Source organism: Carcharhinus amblyrhynchos, chromosome 16 (assembly GCF_965287045.1).
Source record: "Carcharhinus amblyrhynchos chromosome 16, sCarAmb.v2.hapA, whole genome shotgun sequence".
NCBI lineage: Eukaryota > Metazoa > Chordata > Chondrichthyes > Carcharhiniformes > Carcharhinidae > Carcharhinus > Carcharhinus amblyrhynchos.
Genome location: NC_137339.1, coordinates 22,050,412 through 22,074,610, shown reverse-complemented (window position 1 = coordinate 22,074,610; position 24,199 = coordinate 22,050,412). Strand labels below are relative to the sequence as shown.

The 24,199-nt window shown below is 40.4% G+C and overlaps 1 protein-coding gene across 3 annotated transcripts in view; it reads right to left on the bottom strand.

Moving 5' to 3' along the window:
- Positions 1-24,199, bottom strand: part of nol4lb (nucleolar protein 4-like b) — a 305,822-nt gene that overhangs the window by 7,987 nt on the left and 273,636 nt on the right. For all 3 annotated transcript variants that reach the window (XM_080204815.1, XM_080204816.1, XM_080204817.1), the window contains 2 exons: positions 21,357-21,476; positions 7,861-8,062 (listed from right to left, as the gene is read on the bottom strand). In XM_080204815.1, coding sequence (XP_080060941.1) covers positions 7,861-8,062; positions 21,357-21,476 — 322 coding nt within the window. The remainder of the gene's footprint in view (positions 1-7,860; positions 8,063-21,356; positions 21,477-24,199) is intronic.

The window sequence follows — 24,199 nt, the reverse complement described above, 5'->3', positions numbered from 1 at the left end:
GTGAACTAGATTGGTTTATACGACAATTAACAGTGATTTTATGGTCATTATTAGACTCCTGATCTGCAGAGTTTCCTGTCTCCCTCCCATCCCAAGTGCTACCCCTGCAGAGTTCCCTCTGGGAATATTTATGTTTAGGTTGTCATAAATATTTGAATTGATTTTGCATCCTTTTCTGGGACCGAGGCCAATTTTGCCAGCAAAACAGGGCTGGGATGATAGAGGAAGACGAGGAACCAGCATATTTCTCATTTTTTGCCTCTCATCCAATCGTTCCACCCACCTCACCTTGCTGAAAGTCAGGCGGGATAAAGTTGTAAGATCGCACCCGTTACCTCTGAGCAGGCTTCATGAAATTATAACTTATTTTTCCCTCTGAGCAGCCTCCCTTCACCATTATCCAGGGGACATTGGCAACCGGTTGCTCCATGGATTCCAATGCCTCTTTGGTTTGACTGCTTGCAACCTGTACGCTGAAACCTGGAAATGCATTATTGTTCCAGACAGCAGATTCATTAAATTGTCCTGAAAACAATCTCCGTCACTTGGGTTTGGAAATTTGAAATCTTGTTCTATTATTTAAAAGGATTGGGGGGGGGAGGGCGTAGAAATCAGGTCACTACAGACTTGTTAATTGAACATAAATTGTGGCAGACTTACTGGAATCTACCATCACAGACAGAGGGACACAGGAAATAACTGAATGTATTTGTTCAGGGTGCATCATGTCTCACTGATTTCTTTCAGGTCACTAGCATGGTTGGTAAGGATATATCAATGGATCTTGTGTATATGGATTTCCAGTAGATATTTGATAAGGGTCCGCACAAGATTTTTTGAGCAAAAATGAGTATGCACAGAATTGAATGTAACTTTTTTGGTAAGGGTTGGAAATTGGCTGGAAGGTAGGAGACAGAGTATAGATAGAGGGAACTTCTTTCTGATGTGGAGCATGTGAGAAACAGCGTTCCTACTGGGCTAATGGCTTTTCATCATTATTATAGATAACTTGGACAAAAGAAAGTTTCATATCCAAGCTTGCACCAAATTAAGAATGATAATATGTTTGCAGATGGAAACATAAAGTTTAAAAAGGGCAGACATGCCAGGTGAATGATCAAAAATATAGCAACTGGATTTCAGTTTGGATAAGTAGAAGGTCATCCACACAAGAAAGATAAATTGGAATGGTCTGATCCTGTTAGTATATTCATTAAAACCTGTTGGGGGTGATCTTATTAAAAAGATTCTAAGAGCTGAATAAGCGTGAAAATGGGAAAGAATTATGTCCATTTTTCGTGCAAGCTCCCAGCCACAAGCTTTTGGCACTTAGGAAAAAGAAATAAGGCAAAATGCAATTTTCACCAGTAGGGGGAGTGGATGGAATTTATTGATGACGCAAGGCCTGCTGACTGCTAGAGGGCAATATTAACATGCGCACTGATCTCCCAGTGCGCTGTGAAAAGAGTACATATTGACCAATTCTTCATCTTCACAAAATTACTTTTGGCTATTTTTATCCTTTTTGGCATTGCACCTATCATCTTCTGTCATCAGTTGTCCTAAACAGTCAAGCTTGTCCACTTGTTCCAGTGTGAAACCATCCAATTCAATCTTCATTCTAGTTTCTTCTAACGTATTCCTTCTAACTACCATTGCTTTTGTCTTTTAAGTGTCCATATTCAATCTGTATTTGAAACATCTATATTTCACTTGATGCACAATATTTTGGTGGGGCCTCTTCTGATTCTGTAAACAGCACTATGCCGTCAGCGTTCTTTCTTCAAGTTTTTACTCCTGGAAATACTTTCCAAGCTTTTTTTAACCGCTCCCCGCCATAACCAACAGACCTTTGCTGCCCAACAGTACCTCCTGCAGCTGGCTGACCTGATTCCATGGCACAGTCCCTGAAAAAAGGTCTGATCCCATGGTGAAGTCCCTGGAAGCGGTTCTGAAGGTTGAATGAGGTTGCTAAGAAAGAACTCTTATCTTCTGGAAGCTGCTTCACAGAAACAACTACATGGATGAAGGTCTACCCACCCAGTGCTGCACTTGGTGCACCAGACCACGGAGGCCTTCCTTTCCTCCTCAAATCTCCGTGAAATGCCCAAAATCTTCTTGAGTTAAGTCCCAACCTTTATACATGGTATTGGTCTAGATTTGTTCTAGTGTTTTCCCACTGGCATTGCGGAGAATTGAGCATGGGGTAAGATTCTGATCTGATGTTCATCTGCATCCATTAGTGGGATGCAAATCATTTTCATACCGGTGTCTGGCAGGAATTGCAACCAACCATGGAGGCCAGATTTGGGAGATCCCATTATTATTTCACTGCAACGTGAAATCGATTTTTGGACTTCCCATTGCCTGCCATTGAACCTGCTGATGGGATTTTGCCCACATTAATTGATTTTTACATACACTGCCTGGACTTCTCCAAATGTACAGTCTTTTTGGTTGTTTCAAAAGGACATCTACCACCATCAGATCATTTTCTTGACAAAATAGTATCAGACTCCTCTTCCAATTCTCAATCCAAGCATATTGAATGACATGTATTCTGATATTTCTTCAAAAACATTTGCGTTTTAAGTCATCCATTACAATTACCATATCAGTTGATTTGATCATTGTTACTTTAGAATGTCACCATAAAATCTCTCTTTCCTGTTTACTCTGATTTTGCGTCACGGCATAAACTTGTGTGACAAGCATTTCACAAGGCCTTTGATCTTAATCATGATCACTCTTTCTGAGATTGGCCAGTAGCCTTGAACTGATCTCTTATATCTTTTGTACCTCTCTTGTGAATTTAAGTCAAATTCCTCATAAATGTGTTGGATACTTAGTTGGGCAAGGGCTTCTCTTTCCCTGTCATTATTTATAGTGGAATTGGCTACAGGGATTTGAACCTCTTCTGTGTCTTCAATTCCCATGCCTAATCCTGTGGCTCGTACTGTGTGAGGTCCTTGACTCTTCACAAGTGACTGGCCTCATCACATTAGTAAGCATCATGTGTGTGCCCTTGCTGGTCTCTGCCTTTTGAACTACTGTTCTACCATCTTGTCGGACTCTTTAGTCTTTGTGCACATTAGAAAGGGTGACATTCCCACCTCACCCCAGTGGAAGCTAATGTGTCCCTCACTTAGTTTTGCATGACTGTCGAGGTCAAGATTCTGGGGTGTGGCCAATGGTGTGCACAACAAGCTACGTGAAGTTATAAGTGAGAATTGGAGATTTGTGGGTTGCATTACTCACAATCCTTTTGACATGAATGTGTGATTTGACAGGGAATCAGTAGTGCACTAGCCCTCACAAACATCTCCCATAAACCGACTGCAAGTATTCAAAGAAAAACAAAATGAATTGTCATTTGTAAATTTGTATCAAAGAGATTAATGGAGCATGATTTTCTCTCAGTGCAAATTAAACCAACTGCAAAACTGGTTTAATTTTAAAGCATCATTAGGTTAAAGATGCAATGTTTTAATTTCTAAATTCTTCAGCAAAGCTTAATTCTAGGTAATACTCCCATGTTGCAATGGCAGGAGAATCAGTTGTTCCCTCTTAAACTGTTGTTAAGTACTCAACTTCATAGCCCAGCCACAATCTGAACAAATGCATTAAAATAAAGGTCGGTGCTATAACAAGCAGACTGGAATGTGAAGCTGTAACCCCTAAATCGTGAAGGAGTTGGCTGTGCCATTTGTAAATAATTGCGTTGTCCAATGAAAGCTTTCTTGCTGATCAGTATTTCTAAAAATTTCTAACAAATTTAAACTTAGTAGTTGTGCAAATTTTCTGATAAGATTTATTAGTTTTCACTCAAATATAATTAATAATAGATTGTACAAGCTCTTCATCCTATTTCACCTATTGTAATGTGTTTCAAAGTTACTAATTGGAAGTTGCCATAAAAGAGAAATTCTGTTAAGTGGTTAAGCATGGGTTGCATATTTAGTTTAATTTATTAGTTACCTGTCCAAACTCATTGACCTCAGATTACACTGTAATGTTTCAACTGATTGCACATCACCAATGGTAAATTTTTAGCTGTTTCTAATGAAAACGTGAGGCACAAAAAGCAAATGTTAATTCCATTAGCATCTGATGTGCAGACCCACATGCATGATGCATCTGCTCCTGATAATGAATCCACTTGCATTAAAAGAAGTAGGATTAATAGTCACCTGAGTAATGCCACCCTCATCTCTCGCATCATCTAAGGCCTCGCTGAACAGGATTAAGGTAGCATAAGAACAGCTAATCCCCGAGATGCACTGCTTTCAAAACCCAAAATGCTATACCCCTCTGACCTCATCTGAAATAATTACATTTAACTGATAGGCAGGTGATGGTGCAAGAAGCATCTAATCTTATTAGAACTCCAGGAAGTTAATTTTTTTCAGTAGCAGCATATGGGAGAATGAAGGCTGATTCAGACTTTTCTCCATATTGAGCAATTTCGAATGGTGCAACATGGAGATTTCCATGATCAATGTTACCATGAGTGCACTAAATGGACTCGTATCAAATTTCTCGCCATCATTTTAACTAGTATTATCCCTTTAGCACAGACCCTGAAAAATAATTTAGTACATGTACATTAAACATCTGCATCATAATACCACTTAATGTAAATCTTTGGTCTTAAAACATCCTCAAAATTAAATCAACATAATGCCACTTTCCTACCCAAGGCTTGCTGTGAAGAAAATTATACTTAAATAAATGAAATGACAGGTATACTGCCAGTGTTAGCTACTAAAGATGCACTTCAGGCAGCAGTCTGAATTAAATTTGCAGTCTGTATTTTCTCAGAAATCTGAAACATTTGATAGATCCATTGCTTATTTTACAACTTGATTATTTTAGTTTTCCTCTCCATTTTTAGTGTTATTTTTCTTTGTACTATTTTATAGATTACAAAGAAAATTGATCAATTACATATCAATCTGAAGTGACAGGCCTTATGAGTTTTTCCTGTCTCTCCAAAGAAAAAATATTTCCACAGACCACAGCCCCTCTTCCAGTGGCCTACTTAGATCAAGAACATCTCACAGGAAATCTGTGGTATAAAACCCTGGGCGATTCTCCCAGCCCGCTATGCTGCTCTAACAATGCAGCGGGGCAGGAGACAACAGCAAAGGCCATTCCCCTGGGCGCCCGGACTTCCGCACGTCTCTGTAGCAAAGTTCTTTTAGAATAATTAGCTCTGAGCTGATTTCAATATTTAAATCTGTATTTGCATCCCTTATTGCGCCTGGGACTGAAGTCTCCAGGTCCACTAGTGTCTCACCCCCACCTCCCCCCCCCCTCCCCCAACCACCCCCCCCCCCAACCACCCCCGCCAGGAATGTTTCACTGCTCCCCACTAAAGGGAACAGGTGGCCAATCCCGTTGGAGGGAACAGAGACCAGTGAGCTCCCCTCAAGAGGCCAAGGGTAAGACATGGGTGCTGGCCTGGGTAGTGCCAGCCTGGTCCCTGGTACTGCCCAAGGGACAACTTGATAATGCCCAAGGGGTACCTTGGCACTGCCCACTGGGCATCAGACAGTGCCAAGGGGTGGGGCCAGAGGGGGCAGTGCTTATTGGAAGCAGGGCAGATAGGGGGCAATTGGTGGGGTTGGAAATGGGGGGGTCCTGCTGCCATTCTGCAACTGGGATCATGGGCAAAGGGAGGGAGGACAGCAATTGGGGATGGCCATCTGAATAGGCAGTGGGGGAGAAGAGATGGATTTGGGACAACTGGAGAGGTCTGGGAGGTCAACAATCAGGGGTGGGGAGGGGCGGGGTTTGGAGGGGCACTGATGGGGGGCTGGGGGGGGCTTGTGAGGCTGGCCAGCGATCAGGCTGGCAGTGCGCCGGTCAGGCTGTGCATATGCTGATCTCTGCTCTGACAAATCGGCGCATACGCAGTGCCCAACTTACTGCTATGCTGCCAACCTCTTGGATGGGAATAGGCCCTGCTCCCTGATTTTAACAGGGAGTCCTGTTAGGGCACTTTGAATCTCTCACATTCTGAGCACTGCACTGCACAGTAAATCCTGCTAAAAAAACTAGGGGAGTTACTCCCATTTTTACATGAATTGGGAACTTAGAATTGTTTTGGGAGAATCCTGGCCAATATCTTTAACTTTTCTTGTGAAATTAAATAATGAGCTTCAGGATAGTTAGGACAGTGGGGGATGGGCAATATAAATGTTGTTCTAGCCAGCAACTCCCATATCTTGTAAAATGAATTTTTGAAGAGTTAGATCAGTGTTTAGTAAAAAGTCAAATATGAGTAAATTTCCTTGCCATTTTTTGGTGTATTTCTGAAGCATTATTGTGAGATGATTACTCATTGTTATACCAAAGCTGGGAAGATACTGTTTCCATCAGAGACTCAGCGTGCCCCAGCCTCTCCTCACAATCAGAACTGGCCAATAACTGCTATGACAGGCACACATTGTAAACTAATAGTTTTGAGGTGATGTAGCATAGAATGAATCCACAGTGAATCAGCCAACAGTGAAAAAGTATGTACCACAACTAATATTACTTCTGAATAGAATACACAAGCAGTACAGATCATGGGAAAGTCATGCTATGGAGTTATCTAATTACAAAGAAATTACACCAGTTAGGCAATGGAGAAACTGTATTACATAAGACAGGAGTACCTTCAACCAAACTCATCCACCTTTGTTCTGTGCCTATGAAGATGACAACTATGCCACAAACTCATTTCAAGCACCATGAGTGATCGCTACAACATAAGTCAGGTAGCAGTATGACTCGAATTTATTAAATGACTGATACAATTTACAGAAGAGCTGGGGAAGGCAACACATTTCGTAACACAGCAAGGCAGCGTGAGATAGTACCACACTTTTTCACAAGGATGTAACTGATCTCATCCTAGATTTTACGAGCTCCTGTAGCCCTCAAAATTACCTAGATATGAAGGACTTGTACTCCGTCACTGCATAGGTCATATGAGACAAAATAAAGAAGATCCTACATCTCATAGCCATAGACACTTGAATTTCTCATGATGCATTAATCATTTGAAATTTGGCCAATCTAACCTCTTTAGGAAATAAAATCACGTCAAGTAGATGGCTTCTGAGAAGAAGTGCCTTGCTAATTTGATTAAACTTTCTGAAGAAATTATTATATTAGTGGGTGAGAGTGACAAAGTGGACATTGTCCATCTGGTCATTCAAAAATCTTTTAATAAGCTACTTCACAGAAGCCCATTCTACAAGATAAGAATCTTGTGAAATTAGTAATAATCTGCTGTGGTGGATTAAGAGTTGGTTGAATGCATATAGGTAGAAAGTTGTTGTCAATGGATGTGCTTGGAGCCCAGTACCCAATGGTGTCCCACTGGGATCACTGTTGGGGTCCTTGCACTTTACTGTCTCCATTAATGGTCTGTATTATTCTCCAGACAACAATGTGCCAGAGTGATGGATTAGGTGGGCTGATGCAAACCAGGAGTGACAAACAAACACTGACAATTTTCAGCACTCGACATCAGAGGAAGCTGAAAAGAAAACTTTTTCATGTTATAAAAAATGAGCGGCAATAAAAAGTATTGACCTTTGTTCTAAATACTGTTTTAAAATGTGTGGTATTTGAGAATATTTCGATCTTATCACAAACCAATTAAGCCCCAGAAGTAAATTACAGATATGTACATTTAAATGGTTAATCAACAGTCTGCTAATAAAGGAAATATAACATTATTCCAAATTAAAAATATAACACAACTGAAAGGATCTTTTGCTTTATACAGGATAGCATAATTTTAAGAGCAGCAAAGGATAACTAAAAAGAGTCAATGACACATGGCCATTATGATTTTCATACCATTGCTGAGGGTTCCTGTCTGCAAAGAAGTCTGCAGTCCACCTCCTATTCCTCCGTAACCACGGTAACTGTAGTTCAGTCCTCCGTTGATATACATCTGATCCTGTGAGTAGGAAGCAGCTGGCAGTGAGTAAGTGGTGTGTGCGAGCTGAGCCGTCTCCCTGGCTTGTTGAGTGTGTTTATCTAGTGCAATAGGTTCATCCTGCAGGAAAGGCATATCACAACAAAATAAATGGGTCATGTAGAATAGAAAAAACTATCCTGCATTTCTAGTCTGCTGGTAACATGCAGCCTTAAAAAAGCCATTACTTCTTCATATTTCCGGCAAATCAGTACACTTGCTTTTCTACTTAATGAACACACAGCGACTGCGGTTTGTGCGACTGCCCACTAGTTGAAAACGTTGTCATTGGTTCCAGAGCCTTTATAATTAACCTGGAAATGTAGGACTGGATTTTACAGAGGGAAGGGGGCATACCCTTTGCTGAAACAGGCCAACTTTTGAAAAGTCTGCCCAGCAGTAATAATGCACTGTGGTGGCATAAACAGGCTGAGGGTCAGACTTCCAGCCATCAGTGGACAATAAGTGCTGTCCAGAGGAGCTACCAGAACAACGTGATTAGGAGATTTGGCAATCCCAGCAGTCATGATGTGGAGATGCCGGCGCTGGACTGGGGTAAACATAGTAAGAAGTCTCACAACACCAGGTTAAAGTCCAATAGGTTTATTTGGTAGCAAATGCCTCCAGCTTCCACCCTAAACACATTAAAGAAGCCATCCCCTACGGACAAGCCCTCCACATACACTGGATCTGCTCAGATGAGGAGGATCGCAACAGACACCTCCAGATGCTGAAAGATGCCCTCATAAGAACGGCGCTCAACTCATCGATCGACAGTTCCGACATGCAACAGTGAAAAACCGCACAAACGTCCTCAGAAGACAAACATGGGACACGGTGGACAGAGTACCCTTTGTTGTCCAGTATTTCCCTGCAGCGGAGAAGCTACACCTTCTCCTCCGGAGCCTTCAAAATGTCATTGATGCAGATGAACATCTCGCCAAGGCTATCCCCACACCACAACTTCTTGCCTTCAAACAACCACACAACCTCAAACAGACCATTGTCCTCAGCAAACTCCCCAGCCTTCAGGAGAACAGTGATCACGGCACCACACAACCCTGCCACAGCAACCTCTGCAAGATGTGCTGGATCATCGACACGGATGCCATCATCTCACGTGAGAACACCAGGTTTACACAGTACATACTCTTGCAACTCGGCCAACATTGTCTACCTGATACGCTGCAGGAAAGGACGGCCCAAGACATGGTACACTGGGGAGACCATGCAGATGCTAGGACAACAGATGAATGAACACCGTTCAACAATCACCAGGCAAAACTGTCCTCTTCCTGTTGGGGAACACTTCAGCGGTCACGGGAATTCGGCCTCTGATCTTTAGGTAAGCGTTCTCCAAGGCAGCCTTCACGACACATGACAACGCAGAGTCGCTGAACAGAGATTGATAGCCAAGTTCCACACACGACGATGGCTTCAACCAGAATCGTGAGGTCATGTCACACTATCTGTAACCCATATGACTTGCTTGGACTTGCAAAATCTCACTAACTGTCCTGCCTGGAGACAATACACATCTCTTTAACCTGTGGTTAATGCTCTCTCCACTCACAATGTTTGTACTTTTAAGACTTGATTAGCTATAATGGCCTGCATTCCAATCATTATTCTGTAAATTAAGTTTGTGTCTTTATATGCCCTCTTTGCGAACAGAACTCCCACTCGCCTGACGAAGGAGCAATGCTCCCAAAGCTAGTGACATTCGCAAACAAATAAACCTGTTGGACTTTAACCTGGTATTGTGAGTCCCAACAGTGCCAGAACTCAGAAGTGGGCACTATTCAGATTGCAAGCATCTCCACAAAGAATAGTAATGGCCACCAGAGTGAGGTAAGTTCTGGGGTTTTAAAGCAGGGAGGGGTCAGGCAGAGGGTTTTTTTGTAGGGAGGAACAAAGAGGAGGGAGGATGGGATGCCCCTGATGCACACAGGGCACGCCAATAAATGTGCCCCCATGGCCCCTCCTTTTCTGCCTTTTCAAAAAAGCAGGTTTGAAAAATAACCTTTGTTGAGTGTGTTTTATGGCAATGGTGATAGATTGAGGCCCTTAATTGTCTCTTAAATGGGCAATTAAGGACCTCAATAGGCCTAAGGGCAGGTGGCCTCCTTGATGCTTTACCTACAAGTTGTTCTAAGACAAAATCATGTTGGCTTTAATACCCTCTATTCATTGCATTGTGTTTCACAATTGATCCCGTTGTTTGTTAGAATGGGCTATCCCAAATGCTACTTCAGGCTTTGTTATTAAGGAAGTAAGCACAACCAGTATAAAATATTGTCCATGTGATGATGCATTGCAGTGACAGAAAGTGATAATTTCCCTGTGGAAGTTAGGTTAACAGTTCTATCTGTCAAGCCCATGAATGTCCAGTCACAGTGATTTTCTATGTTGCATATAAAAAAAATTGTTCTTTGTACTTGTTTTTTATCTTCTTTATTTGACCCCCCCAGTGCTACTAAGCACCATTCTTTAACTGAGAAAGTGAACAGCAAACTGCTTGTAAGGCTTTGCCAATAGTACTGGGAGGTGTGTTAAGTGCTGTAATTTACTGCTTTCCATATGTGCTACTTACAGAGAGTGTAAACTCCACTCAGTGGGGCCCCACATGTGGTGCAGCTAATGTTAAAACACCAAAGCCTCGAAATTACAGTTGCTTGCATTAGCAGATGAATGATTAACTGATCTGAATAGGATTCCAGTCTTCCATTTTAAAGTAGACATTAAGCAGGGTTAAATTGCCATGTTAACATCTACATACAAAAAGGTTCAGATCATTCAGTCTGTCTAGTCTGTTCTATCATTCAACTACATAATGGATGATCTGCATCCTAATTTCATTCTTTGTTCCACATACTATTGCTTAGTAAAAATCTGTTGATCTATTTAAAATTATTAATTGTATTAGCACTACTGCTTTTCAGAACGTATTTAAGCATCCCGCTCCTGTTATTGCAAACTATCACTTCTCTCATTGCTGTTTGTAGGATTTTGCTGCACACATATAAGTTGTCATGTTTGTCTGTATCAGTGATTACATTTCAAAATAATGACTGGGCTTGGTGGTGCTTGGAACATCCTGAAGATGTGAAAGTCATTGCCAGGTGCAGAATAAGCTCTTTAAAATTAACAGGGTATTTGGAAACATGCGGATATCTATTGAGTTTCCATATTGGGTATGGAACTTTACAAAATGAGCTCTTACAAGGAAATAATTCCAGAAAATAAAGTGTAAAAAATAGGATGGTACACAATAATAATAAAACCCATAAATACGTAGAATTGGAAAACTAATTCCACCATCTGCTAGGATCAGGTCTTAGGCTTTTAATGGAACAGTAAGCTGCTCCTGGGGATAAAGATTCATATACTGTACTCTCCACTCCCAAAGCACCAATGAATCCTTCATTGGTTGGAGGTTAGCTCATAACATTAGATAGAAGGCTTTGCTAAGTTATACATAAAATTAATTCTCTGCTGGAAACTGTTACATTGTACAGTGGTTAAGACTCTGTTCATTTATTATAAATCTGTTCAACATTAAACCACCTCGACCTTAAAAATCAGACATTTTCCCATATATAAATAATAAAAAATACTTTTCTTGGCATTACAGCTCAATAATTTATTAAGTCAATTGAGAGCTGTGAAATAGGACAAAGTTTCCCCTTAATTTCAAAGTCATTATAGACTTTTGGGATAGAAATTTTATGCCGTAGTGTTTAATTTGGTACAGTTGTAAGAGCCCTTGCCTATGTATGAGAAGGTTACGGAGGCAAATTCTATTCCAGAACTACCACACCTAAATAAGGACACAAGTCTTCTCTTGTTGAAAATGCTGTCTTTTAGACAAGGCATTAAACTAAGGACATGTCTGTCTTTCTATCTATCTGGTGGATATTAAGGATTTCATGGAATTAACTGTAAAACAGGGAGATCTCCTAGTGTTCTTCCAATGTGCTCATTTTACCAACAAATTAACTGGCTATTCATCCATTTGTTTTTTGTAGAAACTTAATCTCCACAGTTTGCACAATAATAGTCATTTCATTTCAAATCAATTGCTTATTAGTACTGTGGGTATTTCTGAAAGACATAATAAAGAGTTCTGGAGATGCAATCTCTTTTGAGGATTGAATTTTAAAAAGACTGAAAATTATGGGAAGATGCACCCGATGGGTCTGTGACAAATGTAAACTTTCCCTCCTCGTCCTTCTTGACCTGCCTGCGGCCTTTGATATGGACGATTACACCATTCTCCTCAACACTTTTCCCTAGTCGCACAGCTGCATTCGTTTACTCTCACCTGGTTCCATTCTTAACTATCCAATTATAGCCAGAGAATCACTTGCAATGCCTCTCTCGGTGCTCCTACACAGTTACCTCTAATACCCCATGCCAATGATCTATCCTTGATTCCCTCTTATTCCCATCTATATGCTGCCTCTCAATGACAGAAGGTACGGTGTTCATCTTCACATGTACACGAACGGTAACCAGCTCTACCTTTTGAACATCTCTCTTTGACTCTTTCACAAAGGTGGCAGATCAGAAACACCAAGGTATATTTTGAAGCCAGACCAGACTCCAACAATTTTTCCATTTTGGCACAAATGCGAGGAAAGAGTGCTACGCATCAGGAGTGATTCGACTGACAAATTAGGCATCTTTTATTGAAACTAGCTTCATTCATAACACAGGCTAAATATACCTCTAACAAAATGTAACAGTTTAACTCTTAATTGTTGAACAATCTTTAAAAATGCAAAGAAACAAACTCTTAACTTCTAACTTATTACTATCCAGCCCCAATTAAGCAAATTTTCTGTTTTAGATTTAAGCTCCCCTTTAAAAGCAGTTAGCAGATCCAGGCATTCTTGCTTTGACTTGGGTTAACAGCCCTGAAACTTTCAGAAAATTTCTGGAGAGAGTGACGGAGACAACGCCTTCTTTCTTCTAGCTCTAGGCAGCAACTGCCCTTTATTTTAAAATGAAAATGAAACTGTTTTCCCCATACAAGCCTAGCTCCTCCCATTTTAAGTATCACATAACTCTGTCCCTGTTTATCTAACTCACCTTATTACTTTAATCAAAATAAACACCCCATTACATTAAGCCTTCTGCTAAATAAGCACTTGCATGGCTAAAATGAGTAATTATTCTGCATCTACTGCATTCCTGCCAGATAAACCAACAGCTTCTAACAAAACACTGCCTCTTAAAGCAGTCCTCCCTTAAACATATAGCACAGCATCATCACACACTAAATTATCAAATTATCTCTCTGACACTGTGGTGCAAGGGAAGGATAACATCTCTCAAAGGTGGGTTTATTGCACTCTTGGAATGACTCATCCTGTACTCGTCCTTATCTTCACCCAGCTCTTGCCTGTAGGTACAAACAACTGTTGGAATGTGACAGCAGACACAATCTGATAAACCAGTTTGGGCTGGTCAAACCAGGAGAGAGGTGGGTAGCTGTCGGATCACCAATCCCTAGTGGTTAAGGAATTGTCTACCTCAGCATGTGAAGAATGGTTCCAGTGGATTAGGCGGATCAGACTGCCAATGGTCTTGAAGGCAGTTCAGCAAGATATTGTGGAACACATAGAACATGACAAAATACAGAAGGTCATGTACTGCATCTGGATTTATCCCAGTCATCTAGACTCATATTGCCACTTGGCTAAGATAGGTCAGGCCAAGAGTGAGGTCTACTCTCCCTCACTATAATCTAATTCACTTGAAAGATGAGTAGATCAGTACTAGATGAGCAGAAATTTTCTTCAATGAAATATTGGCACATTGAAGCCATTATTTATGGCCTCCACTCCAACCTATGTTCCCTAGCTACCAACTCCATCCCTCTCCCTTGCAACGATCTTGGATTAAGCAATCTGCTTGTAACTATGGTTTCACGTTTGACCCCAAGATGAGTTTCTGATCTCATCGGCATGTCATCAGTAAGACTGCCTTTTTCCTCCTTGGTAACATCACCCTACTTCACCTATCTCAGCTCATCTGCTGCTGAAACTGGCATTCATGCTGTTGCTACGTCTACACTCAACTATTGCATCACATTCCCCGTTGGTCTCTCATATTCTACACTCTGTAATCTTGAGGCCATCCAAAACTCTGTTGCCTATGTCTTATGTTGTGGTATGCTCCATTCACTTATGACTCCTATGTTTACTGACTTACGTTGGTTTCTTGTCAAGGAAAATCTTCATTTTAAAATTCCCATGTTTGTTTTCAAATCCCTCCATTCCTATCTCTTCAATTTCCTCCAGCCCCAGAACTCTCTGTGATATCTGCATTCCTATAATTCTGGCCTCTTGTTGATGTTTCTGTTGATAAACTATCTCAAATACATTTGCATAATTCACAGCATGTGTGTTTTACTGTATCTTGTGTCCCTGCTATAAGAGGTAAAGTTGTAAGGCTTGTAAATGTTCAGCTACAATTGTTTTATCTGTTAGCATGTGAAAATACATCTCATGTATCTGAAATATTTCAATTTCAGGTCAGCTTAAAAAAAATAAACACGGTATGCTATGACTTCAAGTGATACAACACTGCCGGTTGAGGGGAAAGCATTGGCCCATGCCTGAAGAATCATCCTGGTCCACCTCTCAGCGGAACTAAATTAATTTTGAAGTGTGCATCTATGGCAGAAACACTGGGCAGAATTTTCCAGCCCTGCCCACTATGGGCATCATAGCAGGCGTGACAGAAAATCTGACAGACCTCCAAAGGTCCATTGACTTGGGGCAGTAATTTTTGCAGACTGGAAAATCCCATTGACTGTGCTCAAAAACAGAAGAGAAGTTGAAGTTTAGTTAAATAGAAAACTGCAGTGCATAGGATGCAATCTTAAAAAAAAATAAGATTCTTGGCTCTGGAGGATAATTAGTTCATCACAGAATACGAGGTGATTCAAATAGAGGCAACATTAATGTGGCTGACTGTGTGTCAGGTTCGAGATCTTGAGGTGGCTATTGGGAAATATGCAGCCTAGGTTACTGAAGGAAACTCCCTCCCCCACACAGCCTTTGACTTTACCATTTTGATGCTCTTCATTAACTGAGGTTGAATAGAATTGAAACACAACTGCTAAGAAGTTAACATGAACAAAAGCTTCCTCTACTCCAGATAATATTTAGTGAATCTTCTATGAAGCTGCAATACAGTAATAAATCAGTAGTTTTTTTAAAAAAAGCTTTTTGCCTCAGCAAAAATACATTTAAGAGCAAGAATGAATTTAGTCACACAGTGGTGTCCCTCTTAAATTCAGGTTAGTTGCATATATCTGCACATGGAATTATCCCATTGTGCAGCAGGAAAAAACAATTTGGCTTCTGGGACAAATCAAACTATCGTAAAGTATGCACAGTCTTGGAAATACTTGCTTTTCAAGAAACATCTAATTCTCTTCTAAAGCATTCAAGAGGATAGATCCTCCTGCATGCCACACTAACTACAGAATTTTTTGACATGAACAACAACATTGATTCATAGAAATCATAGAACCCTACAGTGCAGAAAGAGGCCCTTTGGCCCATCCAGTCTGCACCAAACACAATCCCACCCAGGCCCTATCCCCATATCCCTACATATTATACCCAATAATCCCACTAAGCTATGCATCCGTGGATACTAAGGGGCAATTTCTTAGCATGGCCAATCAACCTAACCCACACATCTTTGGACTGTGGGGGGAAACCGGAGTACCCAGAGGAAACCCACACAGACACGAGGAGAATGTGCAAACTCCACACAGACAGTGACCCGAGCTGGAAATCGAACCCAGGACCCTGGAGCAGTGAAGCAGTAATGCTAACCACTGTGCTACTGTGCCGCCCCATGTAGTGTTTTTAATCCCAATATGCTTCACAGCAACATCAAGCCAAATTTGATACTGAGCCATATAAAGCCATTAGGGAAGATGACCAAAAGCTTGGTCAAATAAGTAGGTTGTAAGGAGTGTCTCAAAGGAGGAAGAGGGGGTTAGAGGGGATTGAGGAAGAAAATTCCAAAACTTTGGGTCCAGTCTGCTAATAATACAGCGATTAAATTCAGTGAAGTGTAAGACTGTAGGGCAGAGGAAGGTTATACAGATAAGGAAGGAAGAGGCCATGGAAGGATTTAAAAACAAGGCTTGCTTAAGGGAAAACCTATGGAGTCAGTGTGCTCAGAGTTAGGAAATGGGCAGCAGCATTTTTGAATAATCTTAATTTATGGGAGGTCTAATCTTGTCTGATTTTCTTAAATTTGTTCTCACTTATTATCACCTCATTGATAAATGCAAAAAATCTTATCCTATTTGATTTTTTTTGTATTGGTTTGCAATTTTCAAAACATCTATCAATCTTGTGAGCTCTGATGGAAAAAACATAAATGTCTCAAGATTTTCTTAACAATACTCAACACCCCCTCTAACGGCACTGCCCGCATCTTGTAAATTAATAAAATAAATAAATAATCCCAGCGATTTATGCCATGTGATCAGGGAACTAGAATGTGAGAATTAAGAGGAGTAACTCACAGTTTGCTTAACAACATGGATAGAGAGAAACTTTTTAATGGTTTGGGGTAAAGGTATTTAGGCATGGCATGCAGGGGGTGAAGGCTGAGATAGCTTAAAGGCTCAGTCAACCATGGTAGGATGAAGAGAAAAGAGATCAAGAGGAAATGCAAGGCTGAAGCAGGTAAAAGATGTTGGAGTGAGGCAAAGTAGAAATTTGAAGATGTGAATAACGATTTTAAATTTATTGCATTTGGGAACAGGAAACTAATGCCATTTAATGAGGACAGTATCTTCAGGCAAGCAGGATTTTAGTGAGGGACAGTAAGTGAATTTATAATGAATGCAAAATAGGAGGCTGGAAAGAAGGATATTGGAAGAATTAAATCCAGATGTGATGGATAAGGGTGGCAGTGGGAGTGAAGTGATTCAACCTGAGTAGGTAGCCAATCGAGGCAGAATAGAATGAATAAGAAGAAAATGGAGTTTATGCTGGGAACCAAAAAATGATGGTTTGAGTCATCCTACCGTTCATTTGCAGAAATTGTGATTCACTTCTGACTTGATATCCAGACAATTTCACAGCACGGAAGTGGTTATGGAGTTGAAGAAAATGGTGGAAAAGTGGAACTGGCACCATCAGTTTACACATGAATGTTAAACAGGGCAGACTGAAGAAATTAAACCAGCGAATTTTGAGAGAAATCGGCTTAGAGCGCCAGTTAATAATTTTGGGTGAGCCCATATTTAGATGTGGAGCCATAGGGGAAATCCTTGCACTTGAATGAAGCCTCATTACCACAAAACCATTGAGCTTTGGAGAGCAATATGAATCCAAACAGTGAAGCTGAATGGAAAATACCACCAATACAATGCCAGCAGCGACCCTCGGGTAAATAACTATGGAGACCGGGAAGGACTCGACCGTGAAATGTGTGCAACTAGTTAGAAAAGGGAACAAAGAGGTCAGCAGGTAGTAATGGCCAAGGGGACTGGACTGGCCATGATGGGGTGGTGTACCAGCAAACACTCTTTAAACATGCGGTTGGGAGAACTTATACTGCTGCCCCCAGCTTCAGTCAGCTGTGTATATTTTAAGATCTGTCCATCATAGCTTAACAAGTGGTCCCTCTAAGGGCTGCCTGTAAGTCTGCATGTTGACCTGACTTTTCTGAGTGCAGGCAACTGCGGGACAAATGCTTGTTTTAGACCATAATACTGACACTACATTTCCTTCTTGTAACGAGTGTGGCTGAAGATGTCTGAAAAATTGGGCATTGTTAGGCACGACAACAAGAGCTAATTAAGAACAATATAGACTAGAGACTTAATGAGAACAAAATTGGAAGCAGGCTATATTCACCAAGAAAATTAAATTATTTTTAGAAAGCAGTCACAAACAACATTCAATTCAGTGACTCATTCTTCATATAAAAACATCTCAAAAAGAATATTTTTGAAAATATAAATTGGATATGTTAGTGAAATAGATAATTTTAACAGTCCTGCATCTCTAGGAGTTGGTACAATAGGCCAGCACTTGAAAATTTCTGCAGCACTTCAATATATTTAAGTGAGACAGTGCTGATTCACCAAACATAAATATTCACTGATTGCAAAGTGTAATCAACAGAAAATTAAACAATTGACTAATTGTCATGTCATTGACAAGGAGTTGGGCCTGTGTACTCTGCATATAATTAACCCAGTCACCAAGACATGTTTTACATCTGTGATGATGTTTGTGAATTAGCAGAATGTGGCAGCTGGTCTCGCAATAACCCCGAAAATGCATTATTGTGCTATTAGCTTACTGTTTTGCATTAATAGATAATGGCTTCAAGAACTCACTGATACAAAACAAGTAATATAACTTGGCAATTAGGTCCTGGGCTTTCAAAGTCAGGTCCAGGAAAGTTGATAATTTAGGAGTTAGGTCCAGGACCTGAGATTATATAATTTGGAGGTTCGGTTTAAGAATTGATGTAATAAGCATCTTGCCAGGACATTAAAGGGCCCTGACAAAAAGTTAACATTGCACCAATTTCAGCTCCCAGTTAAGCTGCAGGACATTGTTTAAAGGTAATCGATCTGCTTGCGTCTGGAAGGATTTTGGGGCCTTTCTTGGGGTATTATTGGATTACATGCCAGCTCTGAGCTGTGAGTTCCACTGGCTCCTTTTAAAGAATGCAATGGATGGAATTCCCAGAGTCTGTCTCAAACATGCCCCTTGTTATGGGATTGAAGATATGTCCAAGCCCCTGCTGTCTGAATTTCTCCTAAAAGCAAAAAAGGCAGAAATTTGATTATTATCTGGACTGCAATCAGATGCTTCCCTCACTAAATGGTTAGAATTATGAGACCAGCGTCAATAATTGTTAGAGAATGTTCATTTGCCGCTTTTAAATTAAAAAATTCTTGTCACTGATCCAATGTTTGAGTTACAGGATAGGTTGTTATCTCAGTTTCCACATAGTCTCAAAATAATTCTCCAATTTATCCATGTGCTAGGAATTTCTTCTGTCTTAACTGCTGTCACTGTAATGAGTTTGTGGGGCAAGCTGCTAGATCAGCTGCTTGAATGGAATATAACTGCTTTGGCTGCAAAACTGTATCCATTGGTCCTTGCTTTGGAAGTTTACTAATTGGTTTTGACCACACACACTTGTAAGGAAAACTCGAGTTAGTTATTGGCACTTATTCTGTGTGAATTAGTCTTGGTTGTTTAGTCATTCATGTTCCTTGGGCATTTCAATAACGACAACTTCTCTCAAATTAGACAGAACAACTTCCACCAGTTCAGTCGAGGGATCTCGAGACTAACTTTAGATATACTGAGGGCTTGTTGAGTGATCATTGAGGAATTCACATTGGGCAGTTTATCTGCCAAGTTTTTTTGCATGATCCACAGTAATGGCAAATATGTGTCTCCAAATGGTTTTGTGGACCCATGGAAGGATGCTCCTAGTGACAAAAATACTGACATCTGCAGAATCACAGAGCGTAGGAGGCCATTCAGCTCATTGTGCCTTTCTATCTCTTTGAAAGAGCTATCAAATTAAGCTCAATCCCTGTTTTCCCCCATTTCCTGACAAAATTTATTTTTCGAAGTGTAGATCAAATTCCCTTTTGAAAATTACCATGGAATTTGCATCATTGACTTCTTTAGACAATTTGAGCCAGATCAGAACCAGTTGTTGCATGAAGAATTTCTCCTCAATTCTCCCCTCCCTTTTTTGCCAATTATTTTAAATCTGTCTATTCTGATTACCAACCATTCTGAAATCAGAAATTCTCATGAAACACTGGCCTAGATTTTCATCCTCAAGGTGGGTAGGAGGAGTCGGGAATATCCCTAGCTTGGCCTGCCTTTCTTGGTAGAAACAGCCCACAAAAGCAGGATTCTCCATTGCCGGGGGTCAACCTGATTCCAGGCTAGTAACACTATTCTTCTCTCCACAGATGCTGCTAAACCTGCTGAATATTTCCAGCATTTTTTAAATTTCAGATTTCCAGCATTGTAGTATTTTGCTTTTTTATTAATGTTTCCTTCAATTTCTCTTTGCTATGCACAACCAGCTTTGTGCACGATTTGATGTCTTAAAGGTTGTCTCATGGCCACGTATTTTTAAGGGGCCATTGGTTATGCACAGGCTGTTTAGTCTATTTGTTCCCTGTGTGACATGTTGTTGTTTGCACTGTGATTGTGTATTCTTAATTGAAAATTGTGAAAAGTTTTGAGAGGATAAATAATGAAAGATTGTGAATTGATAACAAAGGAACATAAATTCAGGAACATCATTAAAAGACCAGGAGGGAAAGTTAGAAGATATCAGGAGATGGTGGTGGTGGTCACGTTAGTGGTATTTAAAAAATAATATAGGCCAGATCTTCTTGGGGAGGGGGGATGATAGTCATCTCACACAAGGACTGCATGGGAATTATCTGGGGAAGTTTAAACTTCTGAAGTTTAAGCTTCTTGCACCCATAACCATCTGATACTCCGATTTAAGTTGGAGACATTGGACAGCTCTGATTGATTTACCACTTTCCTCCTAACTACCATCCACTATCTTTCTAACCCTCACCAAGTACACCCCAGTCCCCTACCAAACCCCTGACTAACTTCTCCTGACCACTTTGTCAGGGTTGCTCCCAAATTGCACTGAAGGCGGTGGGGGGGTCTTTTGGGTCACATTGCACTGGAGTAGGATTGCTGTCAAATTGCATTCAAATAAATCATGGCTATTCTGCATCTCAACTTCATTTATCTACCTTTGCTCCATTTTGCTTGATACCCTTCTCTAACAAAAAAGGCTTGCGATTTCAAATTGTTTGAGCATTCACAGCCTTTTGTGAAAATGAGTTCCAAATATCTGTCAAAACCTACTGATTATGCTCCTGAAAGGTCCAGTTCTAATTTTAAGATTCTCGAATACAAAAAGTGCAGGAGTAGACCCTGTAGTTCCTCAAGCCTGAACCACCATTCAATATGATCATGGCTGATCTAACTCCATCCATGATTTTCCCACCAGAGGAACAAGCTTCTCCTTGTCAAATCCTTTTAACATATTAAATATTGCAATCAGATTACGTCTTGATCTCCTGTACTCAAAATAATGCAACCCAAGTTTATACAACCTGTCCTCATAACTTAACCCTCTGAGCCCTGATACCATTCTGGTGCATCAGCACTACAACGTCCTCCAGAGTCAGTATTTTCCTTCTGAACTGAATAGAATAGTCCAGTTAGGGTCAGGCCTGGGCTCTCTATAATTGAATTAAAACTCTTCCCCTATGTATTCCTCACAAGCAGCTAAGTATTAATAGTACCTGCAGCTGATATGTTTCCAGTCGCATCCGTTTTGCTGCTTTCCTGCTTTCGCTCTCACATGCAGCAGCCAGAATATTTTCTGCCATAGCTGAGGTCAAGTGAGGAGGGGTGGGCCGTGACTACAGAGAAGAAAAGGACAGACAAGTTTAACACTGCTGCATCAAATCACTCAAGGCTAAATCCCATGGAACACTAAAACAGACCTGTTCAATCACAAGGTCTGCTTGTGAAACATACTCTTTGTACTCAAGATAAATGGCTCCTTTAGTCAGGCAGATAACCAAATCCTGTTCAGTCATTGAACAGCATAAAGTTAAACAGATATCACATGCACTTTCCTCAGGAATCATATGCTTGCTTTTAATAACCAAAACAGGATGCACTTAACTGTAGCTTCTTTTATTCACATCCAAACTGAAATATTTACTGAAACATCTCTGATTGTGCTGGAGTCCAGGATATTTATTTCAGTGCGGGATGGTAAAAGGTACTGATATGGAGCCAAATTGTCAAAATATGACATTTATCAATTTTAAGAAGATGCTTGCTTCCAATGTTAATATTTACAAGCTTTCAAAAAAGTGACCACAAAATGTGTTTGCAACAGGATATTGAGCAGGTTTGGGATTGTTAGGTGCCATAAAATCACTATAAAAAGGCCTTTGCTTTGCAGTGATCCCAGTTATCAGGAGAAATACAGAACAAGAATTCCCAGTAACAAGTGGAAAGAATTACTGCCTGGAAATTATATAGAGTGATGCTATTGTGCAAACGTTTAACATGCATGAATCAAATCCATCTCTCTATTATTCTATCAGACACATAGAGCTAGTTTAACTAGATTAACACCACTGTAAAAAATGAAAAGAGGGATTTCATATGACCACATCAAACTTTTGTGTGTCTCATGCAGTAATCTCCAGTTTACCATTTTTCAATAAATTGCTACACTTGTCAAGAGACAGAGTTTGTACAATTATGCCTCACAAGGCTAGGATTTACAAGGACTGCTGATGCAATATGTACTGATTATATTTCTTCATTAATCAAGAATCCAAAAGAAAATCTTTTCTTTTACAAGTACCTAATAGCTTTTTTTAACTGACAAAACCCATGAATAGACAAGGGCCCATGTGCAGAACATCAGCAAGCTAAATAAGATGGATTTTGTAAGCAACATGATTGAGGAATAAAGGAAAGACAGAGGAAGCTAAATGTGCCACAAAGTACCAGTGTGGGGATTCTCACTCACATGCTATCAGCAGCAAAGTTTCAGGTTTTTATCTTAGAGAATCGGGAGGGCAGCAGACATTAAGTAGAAGGTCCTTCCTTGTAATAAGTGAGGAAATGGGAGTGCAGGTCTGTATGGATTTTTACTATGTCCCACCATTCGTAAACTTGAGGTCATCCAAAACTCTAATTTCCTGAACTCTAATTCACACTAAATCTTAGAGCTGGCGAGACCAGCTGCACAAAGATCGGGGAGTAATTTTTAAAGGGTGCCCTGATCAGAACAAAAATTAACCTTCCACCAGTCACCATGCAAGTATCAGGGGCTCTCATCCGCCCCCATCATTATCATCCACCACTCCACCCCGCAACCATCATCACTGGCATACACCCCCCACCTACCAACAATCAATGGCAGATTTCTCATCCCCCCTCGTTGCTTGCTCTGCCACCCCAACCACAAATAAATGAGCAGCTCCCTCCCCATGTGGATCCCACTAGGATCTGCCCCGGCACAGGTTGACACTGCCAGGAACATGGCAGTGCCAACATCTTGCAGGGCACTGCCCAACCTTGTCCCACTCTGTCAGGGACTATAATTAGCTTTGCACTCCCAGGGGAATCCCCTTGTTAGTGTTCTTAAAAATCAGTCGAGAACCACACCGATGTAACGTCACATCAAGGAGGTATGATTACACCATGAGGGTGGATAATTTAGTGAGGGGACAACTTAATTGTATTCAAGTTTATTAAAATATATTAAAATCAGGTTCTTGGCCATTATGCGTATGAACCTGATTATTTAATTTGCGAGAGCCAATGGGAAGTGTATTCACACCAGAATGAATCATGCTTTTTGAATCTCAAGGGATTTTGATCCCACTCCACTGATCTTGTGCGCAGTTAAAATCCAGCCCTATATTTTTAACACTCAAACTTGCTATCAATTAATGACTATTTTCTGATCTAAATAATCTCTATTAGTTTAAAGATTTCTATTTATGTGGCATGCTATCACATCGTCAGAAATCTTCATAGCCTCCGATCTGAACACAGAAGATTAACCCAAGAGTTCATTGGGTTGAGTGGGTAGGTATATATTTCCCATATAGTTATCTATTCCTTAAAATGGCTATAAAACAGCTAGATACTTCCTTAAAACTCTGGGATAGAAACTTCACGACCTTTACGATATGTGCCAGTGTGCTTATCCAATCTATATTAAAATTATAATTCATTTTTGAAATCATTCTAACTTTATTACATGCTTGTCTGTGCATTTGTATAATCCACCACTTGATTGATGTTACAGGGACCTGTACACAATTTCCACTACTGTCTTAAATCAGTTTCTTTTCCTCATTTCAACGCAGATTCCACTGTCTGCTTATCTCATGTTATATCCTTTCTAATCATTGGAGTATCATCTAATCACTAAGGCTACTTCTCTTCCTCTACCATTTTTCCTGTAGAGGCTATAACCAAGCATATTTGGTCCTAGGGATTTGGCACCTTTCAGTGCCATTATTTTGTTCATTATTATGATTTTGTATGAAGTAATTTTGATGAGTCCCTTGAGATATTTTGTTTTCCTTGACACATCTGGAAGGTT